Source organism: Periplaneta americana, chromosome 16 (genome assembly GCF_040183065.1).
Source record: "Periplaneta americana isolate PAMFEO1 chromosome 16, P.americana_PAMFEO1_priV1, whole genome shotgun sequence".
Taxonomy (NCBI): Eukaryota; Metazoa; Arthropoda; class Insecta; order Blattodea; family Blattidae; genus Periplaneta; species Periplaneta americana.
The window spans coordinates 39,725,548-39,751,328 of NC_091132.1; the positions used below are offsets into that span (position 1 = coordinate 39,725,548).

The 25,781-nt window shown below is 35.6% G+C and overlaps 1 protein-coding gene across 1 annotated transcript in view; it reads left to right on the forward strand.

Moving 5' to 3' along the window:
* LOC138692099 (endothelin-converting enzyme homolog) overlaps positions 1-25,077 on the forward strand; it is a 46,976-nt gene extending 21,899 nt beyond the window's left edge. Inside the window, exons 7-18 of the mRNA XM_069815043.1 lie at positions 1,491-1,589; positions 3,313-3,457; positions 4,120-4,237; positions 6,871-6,973; positions 7,850-8,026; positions 10,401-10,504; positions 12,241-12,299; positions 14,885-14,939; positions 16,451-16,518; positions 17,736-17,866; positions 19,673-19,849; positions 22,855-25,077. Of these exons, the coding sequence (XP_069671144.1) occupies positions 1,491-1,589; positions 3,313-3,457; positions 4,120-4,237; positions 6,871-6,973; positions 7,850-8,026; positions 10,401-10,504; positions 12,241-12,299; positions 14,885-14,939; positions 16,451-16,518; positions 17,736-17,866; positions 19,673-19,849; positions 22,855-23,031 (1,413 nt within the window). The 3' untranslated portion in view covers positions 23,032-25,077. The remainder of the gene's footprint in view (positions 1-1,490; positions 1,590-3,312; positions 3,458-4,119; positions 4,238-6,870; positions 6,974-7,849; positions 8,027-10,400; positions 10,505-12,240; positions 12,300-14,884; positions 14,940-16,450; positions 16,519-17,735; positions 17,867-19,672; positions 19,850-22,854) is intronic.
* The last annotated feature ends 704 nt before the right edge of the window (positions 25,078-25,781 follow it).

Consider the following 25,781-nt stretch of genomic DNA (forward strand, 5'->3'; position numbering starts at 1 on the left):
ACACTGCGCTCATTATTATTTTAAAACGCGTTTAATGGAGAGGATCTTCTTAGCTTTTACAATTCCTTAAACCTTGAACAATAGGTTATCCGAAAACTTGTAAATCTGCAACACAAATTCTTAGGATTTTCAGCAGATAAATACGTGATTCTTTTTATTGACGAGTCTAACAAAACAAAGGTTAAGAACCAAGTCTTCCGATGAGTCGGCCTCGGTGGCGCAGTCGGTATAGTGCTGACCTTCTGTGTCCGCGGTTGCGGGTTCGATCCCGGCCCAGGTCTATGGCATTTAATTGTGCTTACATGCGACAGGTTCATACCAGCAGATTTACTGTCATGTAAAAGAACTCCTGCAGAACAAAATTCCGGCACACCGGGGACACTGATATAACCTCGGCAGTTGCAAGCGTTGTTAAATAAAACATACTTTAATTTAATTTAAGTTAATTAATCTTCCGAAGATAATACGCGTACCATGCTTCGACTTGCTTCTTGAAATAGTACTTTACCAACGTAAGAAGGCTTGTGTGAGGCAGAAATGGAAGAAATAAGTTTTGAAAAATTTCATCTTAAAAGACTTATTTTCATACTCCAGTATTGCTACTGTAATGAAAACTATGTAATACTCCAGTATTTTCTGAACTTGTATAACATGAATGTAGATGTTTTAAAGTAATATTATTCGATATTGTAATACATTTAACTTTTGGTTCGTTATCCAAAATCGTATACATAATTTCTTCTGTTGTAAAATAATTTTATATCGTATATTAAAAATGTCTAAATAAAAGTATAAAGAGTTATTACATACTCACTTTATCAATAATGTTCAGTTCGTCCCCCCTCTATCTTTTGATCGCTACTGAGTACACATAAATACCCTCCAACCAAAGGAATCGAATACGGTTCTGCTATAAGATCTGTTATGGGCTATGTAGGGAAATATAATTTCTTGCAGGACTTAAAAGCAACATAGTTTAACCTTTCAACTGGTTACTAGCAAGGACGGGGTGAGTTTGATGACTAGGGTACCATCTTACAGATGTTAGCCATCTTTTTAAATCAAATTTAACCATTTCATTTTCAGAAACGGTATTAATGAATTATTTATATTTATTTAACTACAAAATATATTTTTAAGGAAAGTGATCCCTCAATGTTTGACTTTAGGATACATTAGGGGAGAGTTGGGTAGTATCGGACATCGGGTAATATCGGGACAGTGCGTTTCTTTCATCTACTACTGTATTGTAGTACCTGAATGACATGGTTACGTTTCTGTATGCGACATCACAGAAACGTAACCATGTCATTCAGGTACTATCATCTGGTGGTAGATGAAAGAAACTCACTGTCCAATATTACCCGATGTCCGATACTACCCAGCTCTCTCCTACTTACACATCGATAACATACTAAAGATATAATCATATTACATGTATCAATATTATCGTAAGGTCCGTCATATTTGACTTTCTGCACCCATTTCAGGCAGGCTTAAGCCGCAAGTCCGGTGATACCAGAGGTCTCGCTTGGACGATTGGACAACTGAACCAGTGGACAAAGGACAACTTGGGGAACTCAACTACAGTAATTTTATCAGATATTTATTAATAGTTAAAACTAATGAAGAATGTGACGTGTTCACATAAAATTGTTCTGAATATGTATGTGTCTTGATAACCCAGTTTGTATGTCGCTTAAAACTAGATAGTTCCATCCATTAGATTCACTGACTCAACATATTGGCAACACAACTTCGCACAGCAGCTATTCCATGACTAAATTGACTCCTCAAACACAGTACGCCTGTTTTATTTCTTGCTTTTAAGCGGGAACTTCACTGCCAGTAGCTACACAACGGGGGTTTCAGTCATGTGGCCCGCAAGACAACTGGAAATTGACTGAGCATATTGGGAATTCAATCAATGAGTTTCCAAAACACGTTATGAAATGTTTCATATAAAATCATTTTTAACTCGAAAAGGAAGAGAAACGAGCAAAATTGTATTAAACTTCTTTGATTGAAATATCTCAAAGAATAACCCCTAAAATTAATGACATTATTTACAGTTCACTCTGTATACTCACAAGGGAAGGGTTTCGGCTCGAACAGGAATTTCGTATCCAAAATTTGTATACAGGCCCATCTTTACATCTCTGCAAAGCTCCCAAAAGCATTCGTTTGTGTAATGTGTCGTTCATCTGTCAGAGCACTGTACAAGTTGAGGGGTGGGGGGGGGCACTGCAAAAGTTAAGGGGATGGGACACCTTACCCGTAAGCCTAGCCTAGCCTAGAAGCTAGTGCGAGTGGTAAAATGCCTAAAGCCCATTTAAGGACATTTTTTTCCAACGTTCTGTCTGAAAATCTTGCAGTTAATCAAAAGTATATAGCCTACTGTTGTGTGATTCATAGAGTGCGCACAAGGACACAACCTTAAACATGAATCATTCCAAGGCTAGGACATAGAATGTATGGTCATTCCATCTAAAAAAAATAAATATATCCAGCCTCTGGATATCTATTTCCTTAGACAATACAAAATATATGCTCGGGGGATAACAGCTTACCTAAGGACCTCTTGCTGAGAATCCAGAACTTAACTTGGGAAAACGAGTGTTTATAATGAAAATGCACTCTGTTGTTCATAACCAGTTGTCTGCTCCAGTATATCGCCCTATGCTTCAGTATTCCTGACAGTCAGCTGGTTACGTTAATCCTGAACAAGTCTCGGACTTCAAAAATGTAATTCAGGTGGCAATTGATTTTTCAGCAATGGAGTGTGATTCAGAAGATTGTTCAGGTGTTGCTTCTGCGTGTTGTGATTATTGCTCTGCTCCATGCTGTTTCATACATTTTACAGAAAATCCTCATGTACATTTTTAAAGAAATATATTGGCCAAAACCAACCAAAGGGAGAGTTACACAAATGAATGCTTTTACGGTCTTCATCAACATTGTAAGGTAAGGCTCTGTACAAATTTAACCACAAATTCTTGTTCGAGCCGAAACCCTTCCCTTGTCAGATAAATGTGTGTTTCAACAAGTTCGCTCTCGCGTAAGCGCCGCTAGCGGGCAAAAGGTGCATCTTTCGAACTGTTTTTACATACGAAAACACATTCTCTTTACCTCCTTCAACATCCAAGAGCCGTTGTAAGTGAAATAATTAAACACCCTGTATGTACAAAAAAATTGACACATATCGAGAATAAAGGCATACGCCTCTTACATGTTGACATATTTTGTAAAGAGACGAAGAGGATAGTCATTAGCTCTTGAAGTTCAAGCCATTATGAATGTCTGCCCATTTAGATGGACTGGCTGGAGTTCCTTCAGGCAGCGTTCAGCAAGTCCGGCGTGGAGATACGACCGGAGCTCCCTACCATCTTTCTGAGTGGAGAGAACGCCTTGGGGAACATCATCCGATTCGTGGACAGCACAGATCCCCGTATTTTGGGTCTGTATCACAAAGTCTGTAATCACGGTGCGAGAAACTACGTCTGAGCATTTTCCAATGGCACTTCCCCTTCATGCCAACTACAAAATGAGATAAATTTAACTCTACAAAGGACGTTCTGGTCCGTTAATATATAAGCTAATAATAATTAACGCTTTCAAATTCAAAGTCCTCTTCAGTCTTGAATTATACAGAGCGAAGCTTCAATGCTAGTACCAAGGCATGCACTATACAGTTACATTAATTTCTCTCAAGGAAGTGAACGTGGCTAGATATTTATTCTTTATTTAAATATTATTATTATTATTATTATTATTATTATTATTATTATTATTATTATTTTCTCTCAACGAAGTGAACGTGGCCTGGTAATTATTCTTTATTATTATTATTATTATTATTATTATTATTATTATTATTATTATTATCACTACTACTATTATTATCCTATTTCAAACTTACAGAGTTATTCATTGCTGAAACCAAAAATATTGAAATTCATAAATTTTTCAGTTCTCAAAGCTGTATCTCCCTCCTTAACATAATGTAATACGAATTCTACACTTGTTCTAATAACTTTTGACAGAATATTGGAAAATCTGACAACATCGAAATGACAAAGTTTGCTTTTACCAATCAACTTTCTTTATAAATTGTTACAGCAAATTATGTGATGGGCCGCTTGCTAGTTTTTCTGGCGCCAGAGAGCAGCAAAGAAATGCGAGAAGCGTTTTTTGATTTCTACGTCGAGATGGGTACCTTCACGGAGGATTATCCAAGGTGAGTTCAGTGACATTCTTTCTTTCTGTTCTACATCGACGTCTACAGAACTGCATGAAGAGACTCGATAAATTATTTGGTTATGGAGAAATAATTCACAGCAACAGCTTCAAATGTCCTGCATCAGTGAACCGAAACCGCAAGTGGCTCTCATGCCACGCAGAACAGATGTTATATTTCAGAAACTAAGATTATAATGAAAGGGGAATTGAGAAGGATCTTTGTGGAGTAATGAGGGAAAAACGGGACAACGTCGAGAGAAAATCTCTAGCAACCTTGACTTTGTTTACCACACCTCGTTCATACTGCTACATGAAGTTACAGTTCCTCTCGAATTATCCAATTATTGATGGACATAAACATGTACATCTTTCAGGAATTATATTTCACTTCATAACGCACATGTTCAATGACAGTCCTTTTAATGGACGAATCGTGAGAAAATTATGAATGGGAAAGCCATCTAGCATATTATTCCTTTGCGCTTAGATTTGCCAGAAATAATTATTTTATACGATAGTGTTTTATTCCACTATCTTTCAAACACAAGCAAAAATACACATTTTTAAACGTCTTTCCATTAGAGTTCTCATTTCCAACAAATAATTTTGCATAATGTTTCTGACACGTTTACGGTTTCAGACCGGCATCATATTGCATCGAACATTCTGTCTTTGACAAGACGGTTTTGTCTCGAACCGTCCGATGTGACGGTGATTACTAGACATCGAAGTTCAGGTCCCGATGGAGGAGATACAGGTTGACTGATAGCGGAGTGTTGGACGGAGGTGGGGAAACAGACTATGGCTTTTTACTTTTTCCGATCTGGTTGAAGGTTTCGTACATACTAACATTGAAGCTGAGACAGTTGAGACTAGAGATGAACAAAACTAACTGCCGCTTTCGCTCGCTGTGTTCGCTGCATTTGTCTTTCGAGTCTCGGCTCGTCATTCTCGCTGCGCTTCGAGTCTCGCTCATCATTCTCGAAATAGCATTTGGTCGGAGTGGAAAGATTTCGTAACTCTGAATAACATACATCATTGAAATAAATAACATAAAATAAATGTTTAAATAAGACAAAAAAACAAGACAGAAAAGTATCTTAGTTATCAAAATCTTCTGGTTTTATTATGACCTATGGTTATATGAATAAAAAAAAAACAATTCTCAAATAAATTTGCATTTCTAAGAAACATAAAACATGACCTTAATATCTTTTATTTGAGATTGCACACTTGATCTTAAACATATGAAAAGAAAATTCCTAGCCTTTTAATAAGGGCCTAGTAATTAAATAAAGACTGAGGAACGGATTATTATACACTGAAAGGTAGATATGTTTCAAATAGGCTACTTGATTATTTATACATATATAAGTTAACAGTTGCCAAAGTAGATAAAAGTTCAGTCAGGTATAAACAACTGCGGATTTCGGGACTTGATCAGAATATCGAATCTCGGAAGACTCACAGCCAGTCTTTACATCAAGGACGCGACGAATACAACATTGTCGTGCGGGTTTTCGTCTTTGCGGGCGCTGTTAGTCTCGTTTTCTCGATCGTTATTCATCTCTAGTTGAGACAACATGAAATCATTGCGATGTCAAGAACGAAATTCAATTGGAACAAATTTTTAAATATACATTATTAAATTCCTTCCACAAAAAAAAAAAAAAAAAAAAAAAAAAAAAAACTTTACATTAGAAATAAGTAATTTTATTTGAAACTAGCTGAAAGCACCCGGCGTTGCAGTAGCCGTGATGTTGCCAAATGTTAAATAGAAACATAACGATTTCCTCTAAAACGTGAATGTTAAAGAAGAAATTCGTTCCGGCACCGGCAATCGAACCCAGGACCTCTCAGCTTTGCGCGCTGAGCGCTCTTTCCATCTGAGCTACGCCGAGACCCGATTCACGACCGAGGAGAGTTCGGCCGGCGCCGTGAATCGGATCTCGGCATAGCTCAGATGGAAAGAGCGCTCAAGCGCAAAGCTGAGAGATCCTGGGTTCGATTCCCGGTGCCGGAACGAATTTTTTCTTTAACAATAGATATCTACATATCGACTACTTGTAGAAAGTAGTCTTGCTTATTCAATGAGGTTGGCGAGACCTCATATATGAATATATATATATATATATATATATATATATATATATATATATATATATTAAAGAAAAAACTTATTCAGATTTTTCAAATCTCTCCTCATGATCTATTACCAGTTTAATTTTGGTACAATCCACCCTGTATACCTACATGCTAGTGTTGTTTCCAGATGGGATACTGCATGCACAAAGTGCGCCGTGAATCGGGTCTCGGCATAGCTCAGATGGAAAGAGCGCTCAAGCGCAAAGCTGAGAGATCCTGGGTTCGATTCCCGGTGCCGAAACGAATTTTTTCTTTAACAATAGATATCTACATGTCGACTACTTATAGAAAGTAGTCTTGCTTATTCAATGAGGTTGGAGAGACCTCATATATGAATATATATATATATATATATATATATATATATATATATATTAATTAAAGAAAAAACTTATTCAGATTTTTCAAATCTCTCCTCATGATCTATTACCAATTTAATTTTGGTACAATCCACCCTGTATACCTACATGCTAGCGTTGTTTCCAGATGGGAGTACTGCATGCACAAAGTAATTGACTACCCTGTCGTGGGCTTCAGCCATGCCATCGCTTATGCAATCAAATCGAATTATTCCGAATCCATTGCACAGGTAAGTAGAAAGTCGCAATTTGACGAAAATTTATTCTTTAATTTGAACTTGTAATAATGCTCTTCTATTCTATAGCCTGAATTATAAAAATGTTTTATCTCCATTTCATGAACTAAAGATTACAAATAAACCCAAATAAATTGAAACTAAAAAATTTAAGCATCATAACTATTATTTCAATTTAGTTTTTTATGTTTTAATTGCTTCGCCCTGTCCAGCTCTACAAAAACAAAATTATTGTTATCCTTATTTTCTACTGTATACAATGCCGTTTACAACACTGGATATGTTCATGCTTCCCAGTGATATCGTCATAATCATTATGATATGTATCGTAATGTCGCTCAAAAGTTGATTTATAAGTGCCTATTAGAATTTTAAAATACAAGAGACGTCTACATTGTCACCATGTGCACAACAAATACTGTTTTTCCCATTCTTCCTTAAACACACGTTTCCGAACAGACGTTGAAGGTTTTGAGAAAGAATCAATCTAAATCTAAGCAGGTAACCCGCCACTGATAGATGCTTGTTTATTGGAGTTGTAGGGGAGTTGGAAGAAAGGGAGGGGTTGAAGCAAAGACACTATTGCTAGTGATCACGATTACATTTTTGCTGTTCCCTGGACTAATGCATTTAAATTAATTTTCGCGTCCAAGTAAATTTGGTACAGGGGAAATGATGGGTTACTAGCCGATGACGGACATTATTTTATTGCGACTTTATCTCGAAAATTTGACACTTTGTTCAACAACAAAAAAAAACGAAATTTTAAAAATAATAGACGAAATTTTAAGATAATGGCCACCATAAAAACACGGTTCTGTTCACACACATTTGAGAAATGAAAAAAAATGGATGAGGAATTTGTTCCAGGCAAGTGACATGGTCGATGATCTTCAGGCCGCCTTCCAAGAACTCCTTCAAGAAAATGAATGGATGGACAACGCAACACGGCAGACAGCGGCTGAGAAGGCCGTCGAAATGTTGGTTTTGTTGGGAATCCCCACGTGGTGCAACAGTGGATCCGAAATCGACGAATTCTATAGTAAGGTAACGTAACTGTCATAAAAGTACACTTACGAAGAAAGATATATACTAATACTGATGACTAAACGTGTGGAATTAATCCGTTTTATTTCGTCATCATCTTCCTATGTGTTTGTGGGCTAATGACTACTGCAGATACTACAAAATTGTGTCATTATACAGAAAGAATAGTAACAAATGTCATTACCTTCAGAGGGTTATTCTTTGAGATATTTCGAACAAAAAAGTAAGATACAATTTTGCACATATTTGCTTCCTTTCAGAGATAAAATTTGTTTTATATCAAACTTTTCATAGCGTGTTTCGCGAAAGTCGTTGATTTAGTTCCCAATATGCTCAGTCATTTTAAGGGAGCAGTGTATTATGATAATAAATCATTGAAATACTTTTATATTTGTCCATTAAATATGCAGAAATTTGATCTGAACATGTGTAGCATTTTAAAATTCCTTTTCAGAACGAAAAGTTACATTTTTTCAGATCAAATTTCTGCACATTTGAAGGACAAAACTGAAATTCTTTCAATTATTTTTTATTTATTTATCTATCCATTTATTTATTTATTTATTTACTTACTTACTTACTTACTTACTTCCTTGTTTGTTTGTTTGTTTGTTTGTTTGTTTGTTTGTTTGTTTGTTTACTTATTTATTTATTTATTTATTTATTTATTTATTTATTTATTTATTTATTTATTTATTTATTTATTTATTTATTTATTTATTTATTTATTTATTTATTTATTTATTTATTTATTTACGCTGCTGGAGTTAAGGCCATCAGGCCTTCTCTTTCACACCACCAGCAATGCAATACAACTACAAGAAAAAAATATACAACAATGTAATTAATCTACTGTAATAACGTGAGACAATGAATATGACATAAAAAACAACTGAACGAACAAACAGAAATTAAAAATAATAAAAATTAGTCTAACATATTAAATGATGCAAAAAAGAAAAAATATATATAACAAATACATACACAAAATAACAGTGACACTCAGCATCATTGTTATTAACTAAGGGACAATAAGCTTTTCTAGTAACCTGGCAAAGACAAGAGAAAGGGTTAATCCAACAAAACGAAATTATTGTCAAAACACTAAAGATAAAAACTTCGGCATAAATTTTGCAAATTCTCAGAAACGGATTTCATGAGGTGAAATATGCTTTTCTAGTTTATTTTTAAACTGTGACATAATACACTAATCCCTTAAAATGACTGAGCATATTGGAAATTAAATCAATGGCTTTCGCAAAACACGCTATGAAAAGTTTATATAAAACAATTTTTATCTCGAAAAGGAAGCAAAATTGTATTAACTTTTTTGTTTGAAATATCTCAAAGAATAACCCCCTGATATTAATGGCACTACTTACGGTTCATTCTGTGTAATATTCCGTTTGAGACCCCTAGATAACGTTTTGAGCTGGTGTTCTAATGTTTAACATACAAAATACTTCTTGATAACATCATTCCTTCTTCACCCACTCTTTCCAACACAGCTTCATTTCTTATTCTGTCTGTCCACTTCACACGCTCCATCCTTCTCCAATATCCACATTTCAAATGCTTCTAGTCGCTTCTCTTCAGTTCGTCGTAATGTCCATGTTTCTGCCTCATATAATGCTACACTTTACATTAAGCACTTCACTAGTATTTTCCGTAATTTTTTCTCCAGAGGTCCGCAGAAGATGCTCCTTTTTCTATTAAAAGTTTCCTTTGCCATTGCTATCCTTTTGACTTTCTGGCAGCAGCTCATGTTACCGCTTATAGTACATCCCAAGTACTCCTATTTGAAGCTGTACACTTGTTCTATTGCCTCATTTAGTAATAATAATAATAATAATAATAATAATAATAATAATAATCGTCGTCAAGATAGTAACAATTTCGATTAACTACAATTGCCGCGTCGGAGAAAATGGGTTTCTGATATTAAAAAATGGTTCTCCATGTGAGACCAATCATCTCTCCGAGCTTGGTGCAGAAAATCACTCTGTAAAGGCTGGAGGTCGCTGGATACGTTGGTAAATAGTCCTTCAAAGTGCTACATAATACTTCATATTTGCTACAAAAATGCTTAATTTCTCTACATTAGAGAGATTTTCCACACCTACCCTTCCCCGTATATGCACACACCTTAGGCGATTTTGTGAATTTCTGTGAAAGCTAAAAGAAACTTATAAAATTTAAAATCCTCAGTAATTTCTTGGTTAACTGAACATAATTCTGGATATAAATTGTGCGAATTTAAACAAAATAATTTTCGTAAATCACTCATCAATTTCGTGAAATTAACAGCTAGTGAAAGCTCTCAAGACTCATTTCATCTTATTGTTTAAGCCTGTTAGTCTACTTCTTGTTTCAGATGGAGGTGAATCGTAGTGATCATTTCGGCAACATGGTGCGGCTGCGTTCATTTTTGCAGAATATTAATTTCGAGACACTGGGTAAAGAACGGAACCGAAACGAGTGAGTGCTTCTCCTTACTTTACACTTATGTTGTACAAAGCGTTCAGCCCGGCTCCCGATCAAGAACATGTGCATCATATATGCTTGCATATGGGAACAGGAAGAATATACAAAAGTTAACAACAGGGAACAAAGGATGGGTCTAGCGTGGTGGAGATTGGAAATTTGGAGGTTAAAAAATAAAAGAGGAGACGTACGAAAAAATATATATCCTTTATGCAATCAAAAAGGGATCGCGTTGCACATTCTTCTATCTTGCCCAGAAAATGAAAGAACAAGACACATTTTTATTCAGGAGACATTACTAAAACTAAATGTAGATATGTCATATAGGGAATTGTATAGAACAGTAAACAGAAAAAAATTGATAGAACTCGGAAAATGTTTGTATATAGTAAAGAAAAAACGAGAATCGAAAACTAAGGTATAAGTAGGGGAGAGTCGGGTAGTATCGGACATCGGGTAATATCGGACAGTGAGTTTCTTTCATCTACCACACGATGATTGTACCTGATTGACATGGTTACGTTTCTGTGATGTCGCATAGAGAAACGTAACCATGTCATTCAGGTACTACCATATGGTGGTAGATGAAAGAAACGCACTGTCCGATATTACCCGATGTCCGATACTACCCGACTCTCCCCTATATGTATATAAGAAATATTATTTAAAGGGAAAGAGTTTTTGTTAAGAAATAACTAGAATGATTGTACGTAGTGGAATATACAGGGTGTAACAGGACCTCACCGACAAACTTTGAAGAATAATAGGTGTCACAGAGAGGATCATTTTTTGTTAAGGAACAATAAAAGTTAGAAAAAAAAGTTTCAGTATAAGTTGTTTCCTTTTAAAAGTAGTTTCCAACGGCACCTTCAATGATCCATGTTTTCATTTGAAATTTCGAAGTTGACCACAGGTACCCCTACTTCCGGTTTGTTACGAGAAATGGTATTGCCACCAATCGATTCTTTACATAGGTTTTGGTTATCAAATTTTTTTTGTGGACAACCATTATCATATAGTTTTCGAGAAAAAAAGGCTGATACGGGTGATCTGAAACACCCGGTATATATAATTATTTTTTCACCACAGTGGATTTAAACTTTATTTCATAATTAGTAGGAGTACTAACCTATGTTATAGGAGTTATTCAAAGTGGTGTCCATTTGCATTCTCATATTCCCGACATATTTTTATGAAATTGTTATTCAAATGCAAAAGTTCTACTTCCATAATCACAATGCTTGCAAATTCTGTTCTCATGTGTTCTTTAAATATGACTACAGAGTGGAGGATATTCCTGTGTGCTCTACAGTTTGTTTTTTTATGTGAATAAGAGTTCAACAAAATATGTCGGCAATGTGTGAATGCAGACGGAAGCCACTTCGAAAAAAGCCCATAGACTAACACAGATTAGTACTCATAAAGCTGTAAAAAAAACATGCCATTATTTATCGAAGTTATATAAGTAAAAATACGCGGGAGGTTACGGATCGATAATAACTCAATCTACGCAGGTCATGCAAGCATGTCTGATGCGCGTGTTCCCAGCGAGGAATCGAGCTGAACGTTCTGTACTGCCTATTAGACCTTTTACCTAAATTTATGTGAAATATTAATCAGACTTAATATTTTTTATAACTTCCTTTATTCGCTATTCTGCTATTTCACGGTCATATGGCTGTATTTAAAATTTAATATCAGAAATTGAGCAAGATTTTATCTGTCTACAGATGGACAAGATCACCTCTCGTTGTAAATGCATTCTACAACAGCCTCAATAATAGAATAAGTAAGTATCACTGTCATATCTATTAAAAGTAAGTAAAACTAAAGCAATATAGTCTATTTCTAATAAATTAATTACAGGTAAGTTTCTTACAGTGTGACTCCAAATAATAATAATAATAATAATAATAATAATAATAATAATAATAATAATAATAATAATAATAATAATAATAATAATAATAATAATAATAATATGAATCCAGTTTATGATGTTGAACTTTAGTGCATGATTCAATGTTTAGGAAACGAACAAAGTGAATTTCCTAACTTTGATGAATGCAATAACTGGATAACATTATAAAAGTGTTACAGACACTATTTTTTTGTATTACCATCATTATAAAACAATTAATAAATGAATAACATATCAAATTTATAATAATTATTATGGTTAGTTTGATGGCATAAACTATGGCGAACGAGTTGTCATGACGTATTAAAACATTATTGTATGGAAAATTTAGCTTCAGAACACTAGCTAATTAAAGAAATGACACTTCTAAATAGTTCATGCTCTATTTGTAATATTTTTTTTACCCTTAAATCTAAAGAACAAAGGTATTTTACTTACAACTTCAAATTAGTGTAACTCTGAAAACATTGAGATTAGGACAAATGTTTATATGACATTTTTTTGCTCAGAATGTCTTCGGAAATAAGCTCCGTAAGTGACGGTAAATCCCCGTGAATCACCCTGTATAGGACTAACAATGAGCCAAAGCGTACCTAAGTGTATGGACCCGTCTCGGGTTCAGCCCTCGTAAAGCCAAGCCCAGCCAAATATGAAATGGATACCTTTACTCTTGACGCCATCAAGGCGCATGTAGGCATGGAAGCAGACTCTCCATGCTTTTATGGCCTCGACATTAGAATGAGATGGTATGTTCAGTGCCATGCTTCGACCGCGAATAAAATACTGACATCAATAAATAACAATTTAACCCTGATTTAGATCAACATTCTCTTACTGGGTATTTAATTCAATATTTTCTGTAACTGTTATGACTAGAGAGCGGATGTTGATGAAAAGTCATCTTATTTTTCACATTAGGACGATGCCTATTAATGTAGAAATCCTTTCTATGTTAATATAAACGTAAAAAATCAATTTGTTATATTGCATTTTTTGAACTAATAGGTCATTTTTACATTTTTTTCGGCATTTTTTGGTCATTTTTACTATTTCGAAGAAATTTTAGATCAGATTTGAATAATTTCAAGGAAAAATTGTTCCGGGCCGGGTATCGATACCGGGACCCTTCGCTTAGCGCGCGAACGCTCTTCCGACTGAGCTAACCCAAGAACTATACACGACACCGTCATTCTTCCTTTGTATCCACACGACTCAAATGAGCTGACAAGACGCCAGAACTCAACTATGAGTGCACACAAATACTTGTGTGACGGTGTCGTGTATAGTTCCTGGGGTAGCTCAGACGGAAGAGCGTTCGCGCGCTAAGCGAAGGGTCCCGGGATCGATACCCGGCCCCGGAACAATTTTTCCTTGAAATTATTCAAACTTGCTTTACAGGGAGCTACTACCTGAAAGCCAGATTTGTATAATTTTAGATCATTTTGAATGCATTTTACTTCCTTCTTTACACAGAGGCCTGCTATTTTTTTTTCTAAGCAAACAGATCAGTAGTAGGCCCTACTAGTAATTACCTACTGAATAAGTGAATAGCAGTGAAGTTTTAGTTTTATAGACTGGAACAAACTCTAAAGTCTATCCCTCATTTCACTGAAAGCTTCACCTCACACAATAGAAGTAATATGAAATGCTTTACAACAGCTTAGTTTAAGTGAGGGCTACTATTCTTTTGTTGGTACGAAGATGTCTTTAAAATTTATGTTTGGAAAGGAGGAAATTTTCACCGTTTCCTGGACAATAGAATGTTATGCCCTCAATATGGTTAGGAAGGAATGTACTACAGTAGACAGTATTTTTAACACAAAGATTGCAAGAATGCACGCTGCGCCCACAATTTGTTTTGCCATTTACACTCCCCATCTGGAAGATCTGCTAACAAAAGTGAAGAGCGGAAGGAGAAGGAGACGTAGAATGAAGGCACTGACATGGACCACTTCTGATTGAAAAACATTGTAAACCCTCATTAAAATCTATAGTTTTCCCTTAAAACTTTAATTTTGTTGCATGCTCTTTTCTTTTATCTTAGCCAAATTCCAGGAAGCTGCCTCCTCTCTCCGACATTTGCAGGGCAGTCATTTAAACAAGGTGACTAATTTTTAAGAAGTTGTGGTGCGAGTACGGTGAATAATATTTAAATGTCATTTTCTTTCAATTTTATGTCATTTTTCCATTAGTTTAAGGGCATTTTAATGGTCATTTTAAGTAGATTTTTAGGTCACCAACATCCGCCCCCTAGTTATGACATTTCGTACGTTCAATTTCATAACTGCTAGCCTATATTAGTTTTAAGGTTTTCACGGTGACTGTGATTAGAATTAGAATTAAGCAGCATTTAGTAATCCATTCTGTATGCATGTGCTCACGCCTATATACATGCATAAACGCATTCATACAATTAATTGTAGTTTACATTTTAAGTTCTTTATTTGTTTCAGCTTTTCCTATTGGCATGATGGATATACCCTTCTTTAGTGGAGATGATTACGAAAAGTAAGTATATAGAATTGAATTTCGGGAGAGGGGTACTAGAATCCAACACTGCGACTTTTCAAGATCTATTGCTCTAACCCTCAACCTAGGCGCATTTTCAAATCCAACCGGCTGACTACACTAAGATTCGCGGCGTTCGGGGAATGCTACGGAATCATGACAAAATGGAGAAATGTTGACGGAATTGTGTACATGCCTAATATGAGGAAACTGCAACCTTGTACGCCACAAGTTTCTCTATGAATTTTTTTTAATATTCCAGGCTCTAACGCTACTACAAGCAAGGTGCAATCAATATATTTCCGAACTACGCTTGAGTTAATTATACCGTTAAACATACAGAGTGTTAAAAAAAAAAGTATTCAATATTTTAGGAGGTGATAGTATGCATCAAAACAAGAAAATAATGTCTAATAAACATGGGTCCTACAACACATACTTTCTGAGATCCGAACACTTGTTCATAGGAGGTGCTCAATGTGACGTCCATTCATGGCAATGCACTTCTCTGCCCTACAATACAGCAGACTACCAAATAATCATACCGTAGTTGACACCCCCTGGCATGGAATAATGATACGTCACAAGGAATACTGAAAACAAAAGTCTGTTTGCGGATATGAGCGGGGTTCAGCAGAGATGGTGTTGTGAATTTTCGTAATCAGCATGTGTAGGCTGATGAAAATCCCCCTGCATTTGAAGAAACAAGGCATCAGCACCGATTCTCGATCAACTTATGGACAGGCGTTCTTGGTGATAGATTAATAGGGCCATATGTACTACCACAGAGATTAATTTGGGATCGTTATCAGGACTTTCTTATTAACGTATTAAAACAAATTTCAAAGAGTGCGTGAATCCTTACGCCGAAGGGCAGAGGGATACATACGTCTCAATTCCAGTGAGGGTTATACAGACAAATAGCGAAACAATTGATGTATCTGTTTCAATAAATCTTTCTACGCAATTGTGCTTTTTTTCTGTAAACGGCCCCAGGGAAAATCACTTTCTGGACGACCTCGTAATGCGGTCGAGTGACCAAAATTTATACAAGCACTTCTTTTGACATTATTAACACGGTAGAAAAAAATTTAACTCTTTTATCTGCCCCCATCAGAATGTTTGCTTGTAAGCGACCGCAAAGCTCAATTTTACAATTTTTTAGCAAAAAGTTGCGTAGTAATTCTCGCTAGGTTAGTGAAAATTTTACATTGCCAAATGTTTTTCGCATTTGCAGCGTGATGACGTCACAGACGTTCTTCCCGGAACTAGTTTCACACCCCCTGTGAAAACTTAGTTGATAATAATAATAATAATTATTATTATTATTATCATTATTATTATTATTATACACTACATTTAAAATACCGATAATGTAAATTGTAAACAATTTTAATAATGACTCCCTGTACAAAATTCTGCGTACATCACTGCTTCTGAATGATGAACTAAAATTTATGGAACCACCTACATACCGTAGAGTATATTTAACAAGACTGTTTCTCTTGTAGAGCCCTGGATTACGGCAGAATCGGAGCTATTGTTGGACATGAGATCACTCACGGATTCGACAGTGTTGGTAAGTAACATTAGCTTCAACTGCTACCTTTACAACAATCCTAAATCCTCAAAAAATATGTTTTGTAGAAATTACTTTTAAAATTTTGTGTATCAAATACTACGGTATTAAACAAGCAATCTTGATATTGTTGTTGTTTAGTCAACTGTCCGAAGACAGGTTTAAACCTTTATAAGTGACACCGACAAGGCATCTCTCATGAGGCAAATTAGTCAGGAGTTAATGGAGTAAAGTGACCAGTTCCTTTCCTCTCTCCATTGCATACATCACTGACTAGCAGCATATTAAACTAATCAGATACTCTTCATATTAATGTTAAAAAATGTTATGTTTTATTTAACGATCCTCGCAACTACCGAGTTTATATCAGCGTCGCCGGTGTGCCGGAATTTTGTCTCGCAGGAGTACTTTTACATGCCAGTAAATCTACTGGCATGAGTCTGTCGCACTTAAGCACACTTAAATACCATCGACCTGGCCAGGGATCGAACCAGCAACCTCGGGCATAGAAGGCCAACACTGTACGATTCTTCATATTAATCTTGATTATTTTCACTTGCAGTTAGTATTTATACATATTATGCACCCAGATTTCCTTTACTGACCGATGGTCTTCGAAGTACTTTGCTATATTTTCCGAATAATATTAATCTTTGTTTTTATAATTATCTCACGCTAACACCAATAGTATAAAATAATCGTAAGAGGGGAGGAATACACTAGGGCTAGATATATTAATTTAATAAAATTGTATTCACCTTCTGGTATGTTTATAATAAACAATTCGGAACTATAAGTTAAAGTAGCCTAAAAAATATTTATCACTGATTAACTTTATATCTTCTTTTCTGTGTTAATATGTGGAATTTGCTGGCTGACTAATTTCGAAGTGATATTCTTCATTGTCCAAAGCCTAGGGAAGATCTCGCGCTATCTTCTGGTTTCCTGTTGCGGTGGGATGTGTTCATGATTTTGTCGAGAAAGGTGTGTGTTTTGAAATTGAGTTGAATGTTCGGGATGTGTTGGAGGTGTGTTTTTGTATGTTTGTAAATTTCATATTGCTGTAGTGTCAAGTTTCTACACATTCAGCCAAAAAACCATAAACTATGCATTTTAGAAATTTCAGTACCGCATCGCTTTAAACTAAGAATGGACAAATTTCAAGTGCTGCATTTGCTTAGTATAAAAGAATTCTCAGTAAGTGTAAATCTTTCTAGGACGGCTATACGACAAGTTCGGGACAGAATTTGACTGGTGGACCAATGAAACTAGCGCCAAGTTCGACGAGAGAGCGCAATGCATCGTGGACCAATACAACAGCTACTTCGTGCCGGAGATAAATAAGACGGTCAGTTTCGCAGCCACTTCTTGGATCTGGGCGCGTGTTTTATGTCCAGCATTGTACTAAGACCAGATTAATTATTATTTTTGGATTTCAACCCATGTCAAGATTCAGTATCGCCAGCATTTCTTAACTACTTGCAGGTCTCCTATCTAGTCCAAACAATTGATCTTGACTGATCTAACAGAGTGGACAAATCTTAAAGTTTTGGATAATATTGCACTTTTGACGGAATCTACAAGCCGTTCCTAAACGTCGTCCTCAGTGGTCTAGCGCAGTGGTTGTCAATACTCGCTAAAATGGGTATCCGGTAAGGAGTGTATCGGAAAATGCACTCTGGTGCAAGGGAGAGGGAGAAAACAGCTGTAGCTGGTGCGGGCGATAAGTTCTGCAGCTATAGACGAGGACGCTATTTTCCATACCATTAAACATTATCATGTCGTAGATCCTATGACAATCAATCAATCGTGCTGTAATTTTTAGGATTCATAGATAAATGTCTAAGGAAAGCATAGAAAAAAAATTTTCGAAATCAAAATCTTTTTTAGAAAGTGAGAAAAAATATACTAACTTCGAAGTGACCTATTCAAAATAGACATCCACACACTCAAAAGTTGGTAAGCGGCAAACTTTTTTATTTTTCACTTTAGATGGGGGTCAAAGCGAGAGAAATTTTTAGAATTAATGAAAATTAGTTTTAAAAATGGTTGCTATTCAAAATCTTTACTAGTTTCCGTGTTACGGCTAGTTAAACAAAGGAGTATTTTCGTCTGACGGACTTACGTATGCAGAGTGACTAACCTTTTGATTCTTAGAATTGCGGATTCTCATAGAAATCATCGCGGTGATTTCGAATTTATTTTCGAAATGTTTCCATTGCTTAAAATTTTCAAGTTAATCGTGAGTTTTGAAATTTAATAAAAATAGTTATATTAAGTACATAAATAAATTATGCTGATTTGACATACAGTACTTTGAAATTTAGAAAAATGGCAAGAATATCATATTAGTTTTTATATTATTGGTATTACTGTCACTCTTATTATTATTATTATTATTATTATTATTATTATTATTATTATTATTATTATTATTATTATTATTATTATATGAAGTGAAGCTGTCTTGTTTCATTTTCCTGCCCTAGCACAAGAGCCATTCCACTTCAAACCTATCAAGATTTCATATTGGTATCTTAATTTTCTTTTTCTTATTTTTCGGGCAATTTTACTCTAAAATAAATTTTATCCGTGTATATTTTTTTTTCTAGAAATCTAATTTCGGCAGATATTAAATTACGAAATTTTCGAAAAACCATTTGTACCAATTCCTCGAATCTATCTATCTCCGGTTCTAATCATTCATATTATTTATTCTTAGGCTCAAATTAAAGGTAAAAATCCCAGTGAAATGAGATATTCTACATACCAGAATTTGTGGCTTGTTCACTTTTTCACTAGACCCCTCAATAATTTCAGAAGAGACCTATATTTTTAGGTTATTGACATTATAAGCGAACATGCTGAGTGTTTATTAATTATATAATATATGCTTACTTCAATGCATATGTGAACATTGTGTGCATCATTAAACTATTATTGCTGACGTAATTTCTGGCACGAACAAAACCCCGCGACTGAAATACTGCATACCCGCCAGCAGCCATGGTTACACTAACGTGCATCTCTTACTCGCGGGTAAAAGACGCTAGCCCGAGGGTGCTCTGTGCTGATGACCGCTGGTCTAGCGGATACCGTACCATCCGTTGGATCCAAGATTCGCCGGTTCAAGGGAACTTTTGTTGTATTTCAGGTGGACGGCATGAAGACGCTGCGCGAGAACATCGCAGATAATGGCGGCGTCAGAGAAGCGTACCGGGCCTTCCAGAAACTTAAGCTACGAAGAAGGCTCGAGGCTGCCACGACACCAAGACTCCCCGGACTGGAGCAGTACTCCGCAGAGCAGCTCTTCTTCATCGGCTATGCATCGGTATCTTCATGACACACTATTTTACATTTCTAGCCAACGTTAATCCAGGTTTTATCTCTGGAAGTTGGCATTGATTTGGTACAGGATTTTGCCTAATTTGTACGAAAATACCACTCATATTAATCTGAGTCACACGCGGTTCGGTTCACATTCTACTCCCGTTTCGTTGATTTCTTAACCGAAAATCTTCAGGTACGGGACAAAGAGATTTCTTGCACTTTATTTCCTTCTTTCGTGAGACAAGTCGAAATTGTTATATAATTCCTCTTCTATAGCCTACTGACTCATTTCATCTAGTAGACATATCCTTCATTTTACATTCTCCCTCCATTGCATACACTCTGACTAATAACATATTACACTTATCAGGCTTCAGATGTATACAAACAACTGTTCTTTCGCACTGCCTTGTAAAAGATGTACGGTACATACATATCAGCCAGAACCTCAATCAGAGGTAACGGTCCCTAGTAATTACTTATAATCACTGGCTATCATCCAACATAAAAACATGAAATTTTATTATGACTATTACACGTCTTTTACTACGTCATACTACTTTTGACCAACAAAACGGTACATAACGACGTCTTTCAACCAATCATGGCTGCTTATCCCACAATTTTTATCACCTTTCTAGCATTTGTTTCTTTGTTTGCCAACCAGCGTACTTTCAATAATTGTACCTTTTAAAATGATTCATGTTTATTTCATCATCCTTAATTAAAACTTTTCTATAATTCATCTTGTTTATACTATTTAGGTTATGTTATAGCTTCTGCTGTATGAGATTATGGATAGATTATTTAATATAGGCTACATTGATAATTGAAGTGGAATACTACTTACTTACTTACAAATGGCTTTTAAGGAACCCGAAGGTTCATTGCCGCCCTCACATAAGCCCGCCAGCGGTCCCTATCCTGTGCAAGATTAATCCAGTCTCTATCATCATATCCCACTTCCCTCAAATCCATTTTAATATTATCCTCCCATCTACGTCTCGGCCTCCCCAAAGGCCTTTTTCCCTCCGGTCTCCCGACCAACAATCTATATGCATTCCTGGATTCGTCCATACGTGCTACATGCCCTGCCCATCGCAAACGTCTGGATTTAATGTTCCTAATTATGTCAGGTGAAGAATACAATGCGTGCAGTTCTGCGTTGTGTAACTTTCTCCATTCTCCTGTAACTTCATCCCGCTTAGCCCCAAATATTTTCCTAAGCGCCTTATTCTCAAACACCCTTAACCTATGTTCCTCTCTCAGAGTGAGAGTCCAAGTTTCACAACCATACAGAACAACCGGTAATATAACTGTTTTATAAATTCTAACTTTCAGATTTTTTGACAGCAGACTAGATGATAAAAGCTTCTCAAGCGAATAATAACACGCATTTCCCATATTTATTCTGTGTTTAATTTCCTCCCGAGTGTCATTCATATTTGTTACTGTTGCTCCAGGATATTTGAATTTTTCCACCCCTTCGAAGGATAAATCTCCAATTTTTATATTTCCATTTCGTACAATATTCTGGTCATGAGACATAATCATATACTTCGTCTTTTCGGGATTTACTTCCAAACCGATCGCTTTACTTGCTTCCAGTAAAATTTCCGTGTTTTCCCTAATCGTTTGTGGATTTTCTCCTAACATATTCACGTCATCCGCATAGACAAGAAGCTGATGTAACCCATGCATTTCCAAACCCTGCCTGTTATCCTGAACTTTCCTAATGGCATATTCTAAGGCGAAGTTAAAAAGTAAAGGTGATAGTGCATCTCCCTGCTTTAGCCCGCAGTGAATTGGAAAAACATCAGATAGAAACTGACCTATACGGACTCTGCTGTATGTTTCACTGAGACACATTACTACTACTATTTTAATAAAAAATGAAACTGAATTAACAAAGCCTTCTTCACTAATAATCGTCCATAGAGTTCAATGAAGATTGTATAGTTGGTACAACTGGCAACAAGAGAACAGCCGATCATAACACACTCCTGCCATCTAGCGGAATATTTGTAATGATGAGATGGTACAATAATACATTTTCAAGATAGTTTAGTATTTTAATAAGTCAATTAATATTAAATTTTATAGTATTAGAGTACTTTTTCGAAGAGGTGGAAAAATTCAAATATCTTGGAGCAACAGTAACAAATATAAATGACACTCAGGAGGAAATTAAACTCAGAATAAATATGGGAAATGCCTGTTATTATTCGGTTGAGAAGCTTCTATCATCTAGTCTGCTGTCAAAAAAATCTTAAAGTTAGAATTTATAAAACAGTTATATTACCGGTTGTTCTGTTTGATTGTGAAACTTGGACTCTCACTTTGAGAGAGGAACAGAGATTAAGGGTGATTGAGAATAAGGTTCTTAGAAAAACATTTGGGGCTAAGAGGGATGAAGTTACAGGAGAATGGAGGAAGTTACACAACGCAGAATTGCGCCCATTGTATTCTTCACCTGACATAATTAGGAACATTAAAGCCAGACGTTTGAAATGGGCAGGTCTTGTAGCACGTATGAGCGAACCAAGAAATGCATATAGAGGGTTAGTTGGGAGGCCGGAGGGAAAAAGACCTTTGGGGAGGCCGAGACGTGGATGAGAGGATAATATTAAAATGGATTTGAGGGAGGTGGGATATGATGATAGAGACTGGATTAATCTTGCACAGGATAGGGATCGATGGCGGGTTTATGTAAGGGCGGCAATGAACCTGCGGGTTCCTTAAAAGCCATTTGTAAGTTGTAAGTAAGAGTACTTTATTTCTTCTATTCTTTATATACTTTCTACTAATCGTGTAATAGTCAATTAAATCTCACTCGAGTTTTGATTCTCTCTAGATAAATCAAAATCTCTAGTGAGATTACTATAGATAAAATTTGAAGTGTATGATAGTTAAGTGGAAATATATGAGTTTATCAGTTAGCGATCGACGTAGAACTAGAACAGTGTATGAATCGCTCTAGTCATTGTTATTGTCCGAATGTTTCAGATGTGGTGCAGGGCAGAAACTCCTGCTGGACTAGACCTGATGCAGAACAAAGATACACACAGTCCGAATCGATTCCGGGTCATCGGCTCCTTATCCAACATGGCGGAATTCAGCGAGGTGTTCGAGTGTCCACTGGGCTCTAAGATGAACCCCGAACACAAGTGTCTGCTTTGGTGAAACACCAGAATGTGCATCATCAAAGGCTTCGATGAAGCAACTACAGACATCACGGAATTGTTACTGAAATGTAGGCTATGTGGAAAATAAAAGCAAGAATCCAGCTGCCTTAAGAATTCAATGTAAATAATTGTCGTTGAGTGCCCCAGACAGCCGAGGGTAATTGATAAAAAGACGGAAAAGAAATTCGAATTACGACTTTCATTGGATGATGGAGACAAACCGTTGTAATATACTGTATCTACTGATTTTTTTGTTAATAAGTAACGTAATAGAGATGAATAAATGTACTCCGTCCTCAAATCTTGACAGCAGGTGCTATCATGGTAATAATTTTGGAGATCTCTGATACGTTAAGATCAGAGGCCCTATGTTGCCAATGTTAAATTAATCATCCTTAACCCTTCTGCTACAAAGTCTTTTCATAACTTAATACTATCAAGAGGAGTTATACAATTAACTCCATCAAAATCACATACCAATGTTTGTTAAATATTTGTAATATTTAACAATTAATTTATTAATATTGACTATGGACCTACAGAAAGTGCTAAAATGTAAAATAACCTTCATAGTTTTAAAAATACAGAGTGATTAAAAGTCCCGAACCATTTTCTTGAGAACGTGTACCAAAATTAATTAATTTTATAGCCTATACGTTATTGGTTACACTATGAGATAACATATACAGTAAAGTTAAACTTTCCTCCTCTCCATTACAAGGAAAACTACTCAACGTTATGTAGCTTTTACAAGGTGGAAAACACTTGAATGTCACAAAACTATAGAGCCTAAATTGAAAATCATTTCAGTTTACTGTTGAAAAATTAAATAGTCGAATATTATCTATACAACCATGAACATCTGCAAAACATTTGTTTGCAATAAAATACCTAAAGAAAATAAATAAATAAATAAATCTAAAAAGTAAATTAAAAAATGAATCTAATAAAACAAATTTTAGCTTATTGTCTAAATTAAAATATTCGAACACCATTTCTGTAACAATGAACATCTCTAAAATGGCTTCACTAATAAATTATTTCTAACAAAATAATCACTTTTAGAATAACTTTACTTACTTACTGGTTTTTAAGGAACCTGGAGGTTCATTGCCGCCCTCACATAAGCCCGCCATTGGTCCCTATCCTGAGCAAGATTAATCCAGTCTCTATCATCATATCTCACCTCCCTCAAATCCATTTTAATATTATCTTCCCATCTACGTCTCGGCCTCCCTAAAGGTCTTTTTCCCTCCGGCCTCCCAACCTTTGCTGTAGTCTCGCCAGAGAATCAGTCCCATTCCGAGGCTTATTTGAAGGATTCGAAACAAGCTGTTTTTTACGGTGATGGGTTGTTAGCCCTTCGCCCAACCCCCAAGCTGGAGGACCACCCGTCATTGGCTGTCCGCGACTGCTTATTCAATATATTCGCAGCTACCCTCCATATCTGGAGGCCGTCTCCTCGATTTTAACACACAAAAATAGAAAAATAAAAAATTGGAAGACTAAGGTCATGATATTGTAAATAACAATATGAATACTGATATAAATAACACAAAATCAAATAATCTGAAACCAGACCAATTGAAAAAAATAAATTAAGCCACAAATTGGATTTGACATCCCAGAACTTTCATAACGCAGATTATCAATGGGGGTAACAGAATCACCCTACTTGAATAATGCGAAATGCTTTCTAATGCGGATTAATATTATTCAGTCATTCATTCATAGTGTTCTACCCAAGAGCAGGTCTTTCACTCCAAACCCAGTATTCTTCAATCTTCCCTATTTTCCATCTTTCTCTTAGTCCCGCATATGATCCATATGTCTTAATGTTGTCTACCATCTGATATCTTCTTCTGCCTCAAACAATTTTAATAAAAAATTAATCTTCGATCTCGCTATGTACTACACACGGAATTTATCTCTGATTTGTGGTGTGTTTATCATTATGAAATGAAATTGAGAGATGGTATAACTTTACAAATATATATAATACGAGTGTATCTGTAAAAATAAATAAACGAGTTTCCGTAAGGTCGAGATCAGTACTTTTTGGTAGAAAGGTACACAAATAGATTTACCCTGGACCGAAGAAAGAAGTGCTTTCCCGCGTAGTGCAACATAATGGATTATGTGATGATTTCGTGTGCAAATATCTGATATCGGTCAGGGATATAAGAAACGTAAGGAATCGTGTAGAACTATTTTCAAAAAACTACAAATAATTCCTATGGCCTGTCAGTAGGCCTATATTTTTTTTTTCATTAATAATCTTCCTCGTATGTAATCGTGAAAACTTTGTAACTAATTCAACAGTTCATAGCATAAATACGCGTCAAAAAATGACTTTCATACTCCATCGGCAAGTCTATCGTGCTATCAGAAAGGAATAATAAATTATTATTATTATTATTATTATTATTATTATTATTATTATTATTATTATTATTTATTTTATCTGGCAGAGCTAAGGCCAGTAGGCCTTCTCTTCCGCCCAGCCATTATATGGCAGTAAATATTTTTAATAACTCCCCCTATGGATATAAAAAAATGGAACTCAAAACATAAGATTATTAAGGGCCAAATTAAAGAAGTACCTAATTTCTCAAGCCTTCTATTCTGTAGGTGAATTCATGACATTCAACAACTCTTCATGAATATTTATTTCTGTGTTGTATTAAGGGGTTAAGTACAGCTTACAGCAGTAAAATTTTGTAAATATTCAACATTTTTTCCTCCATT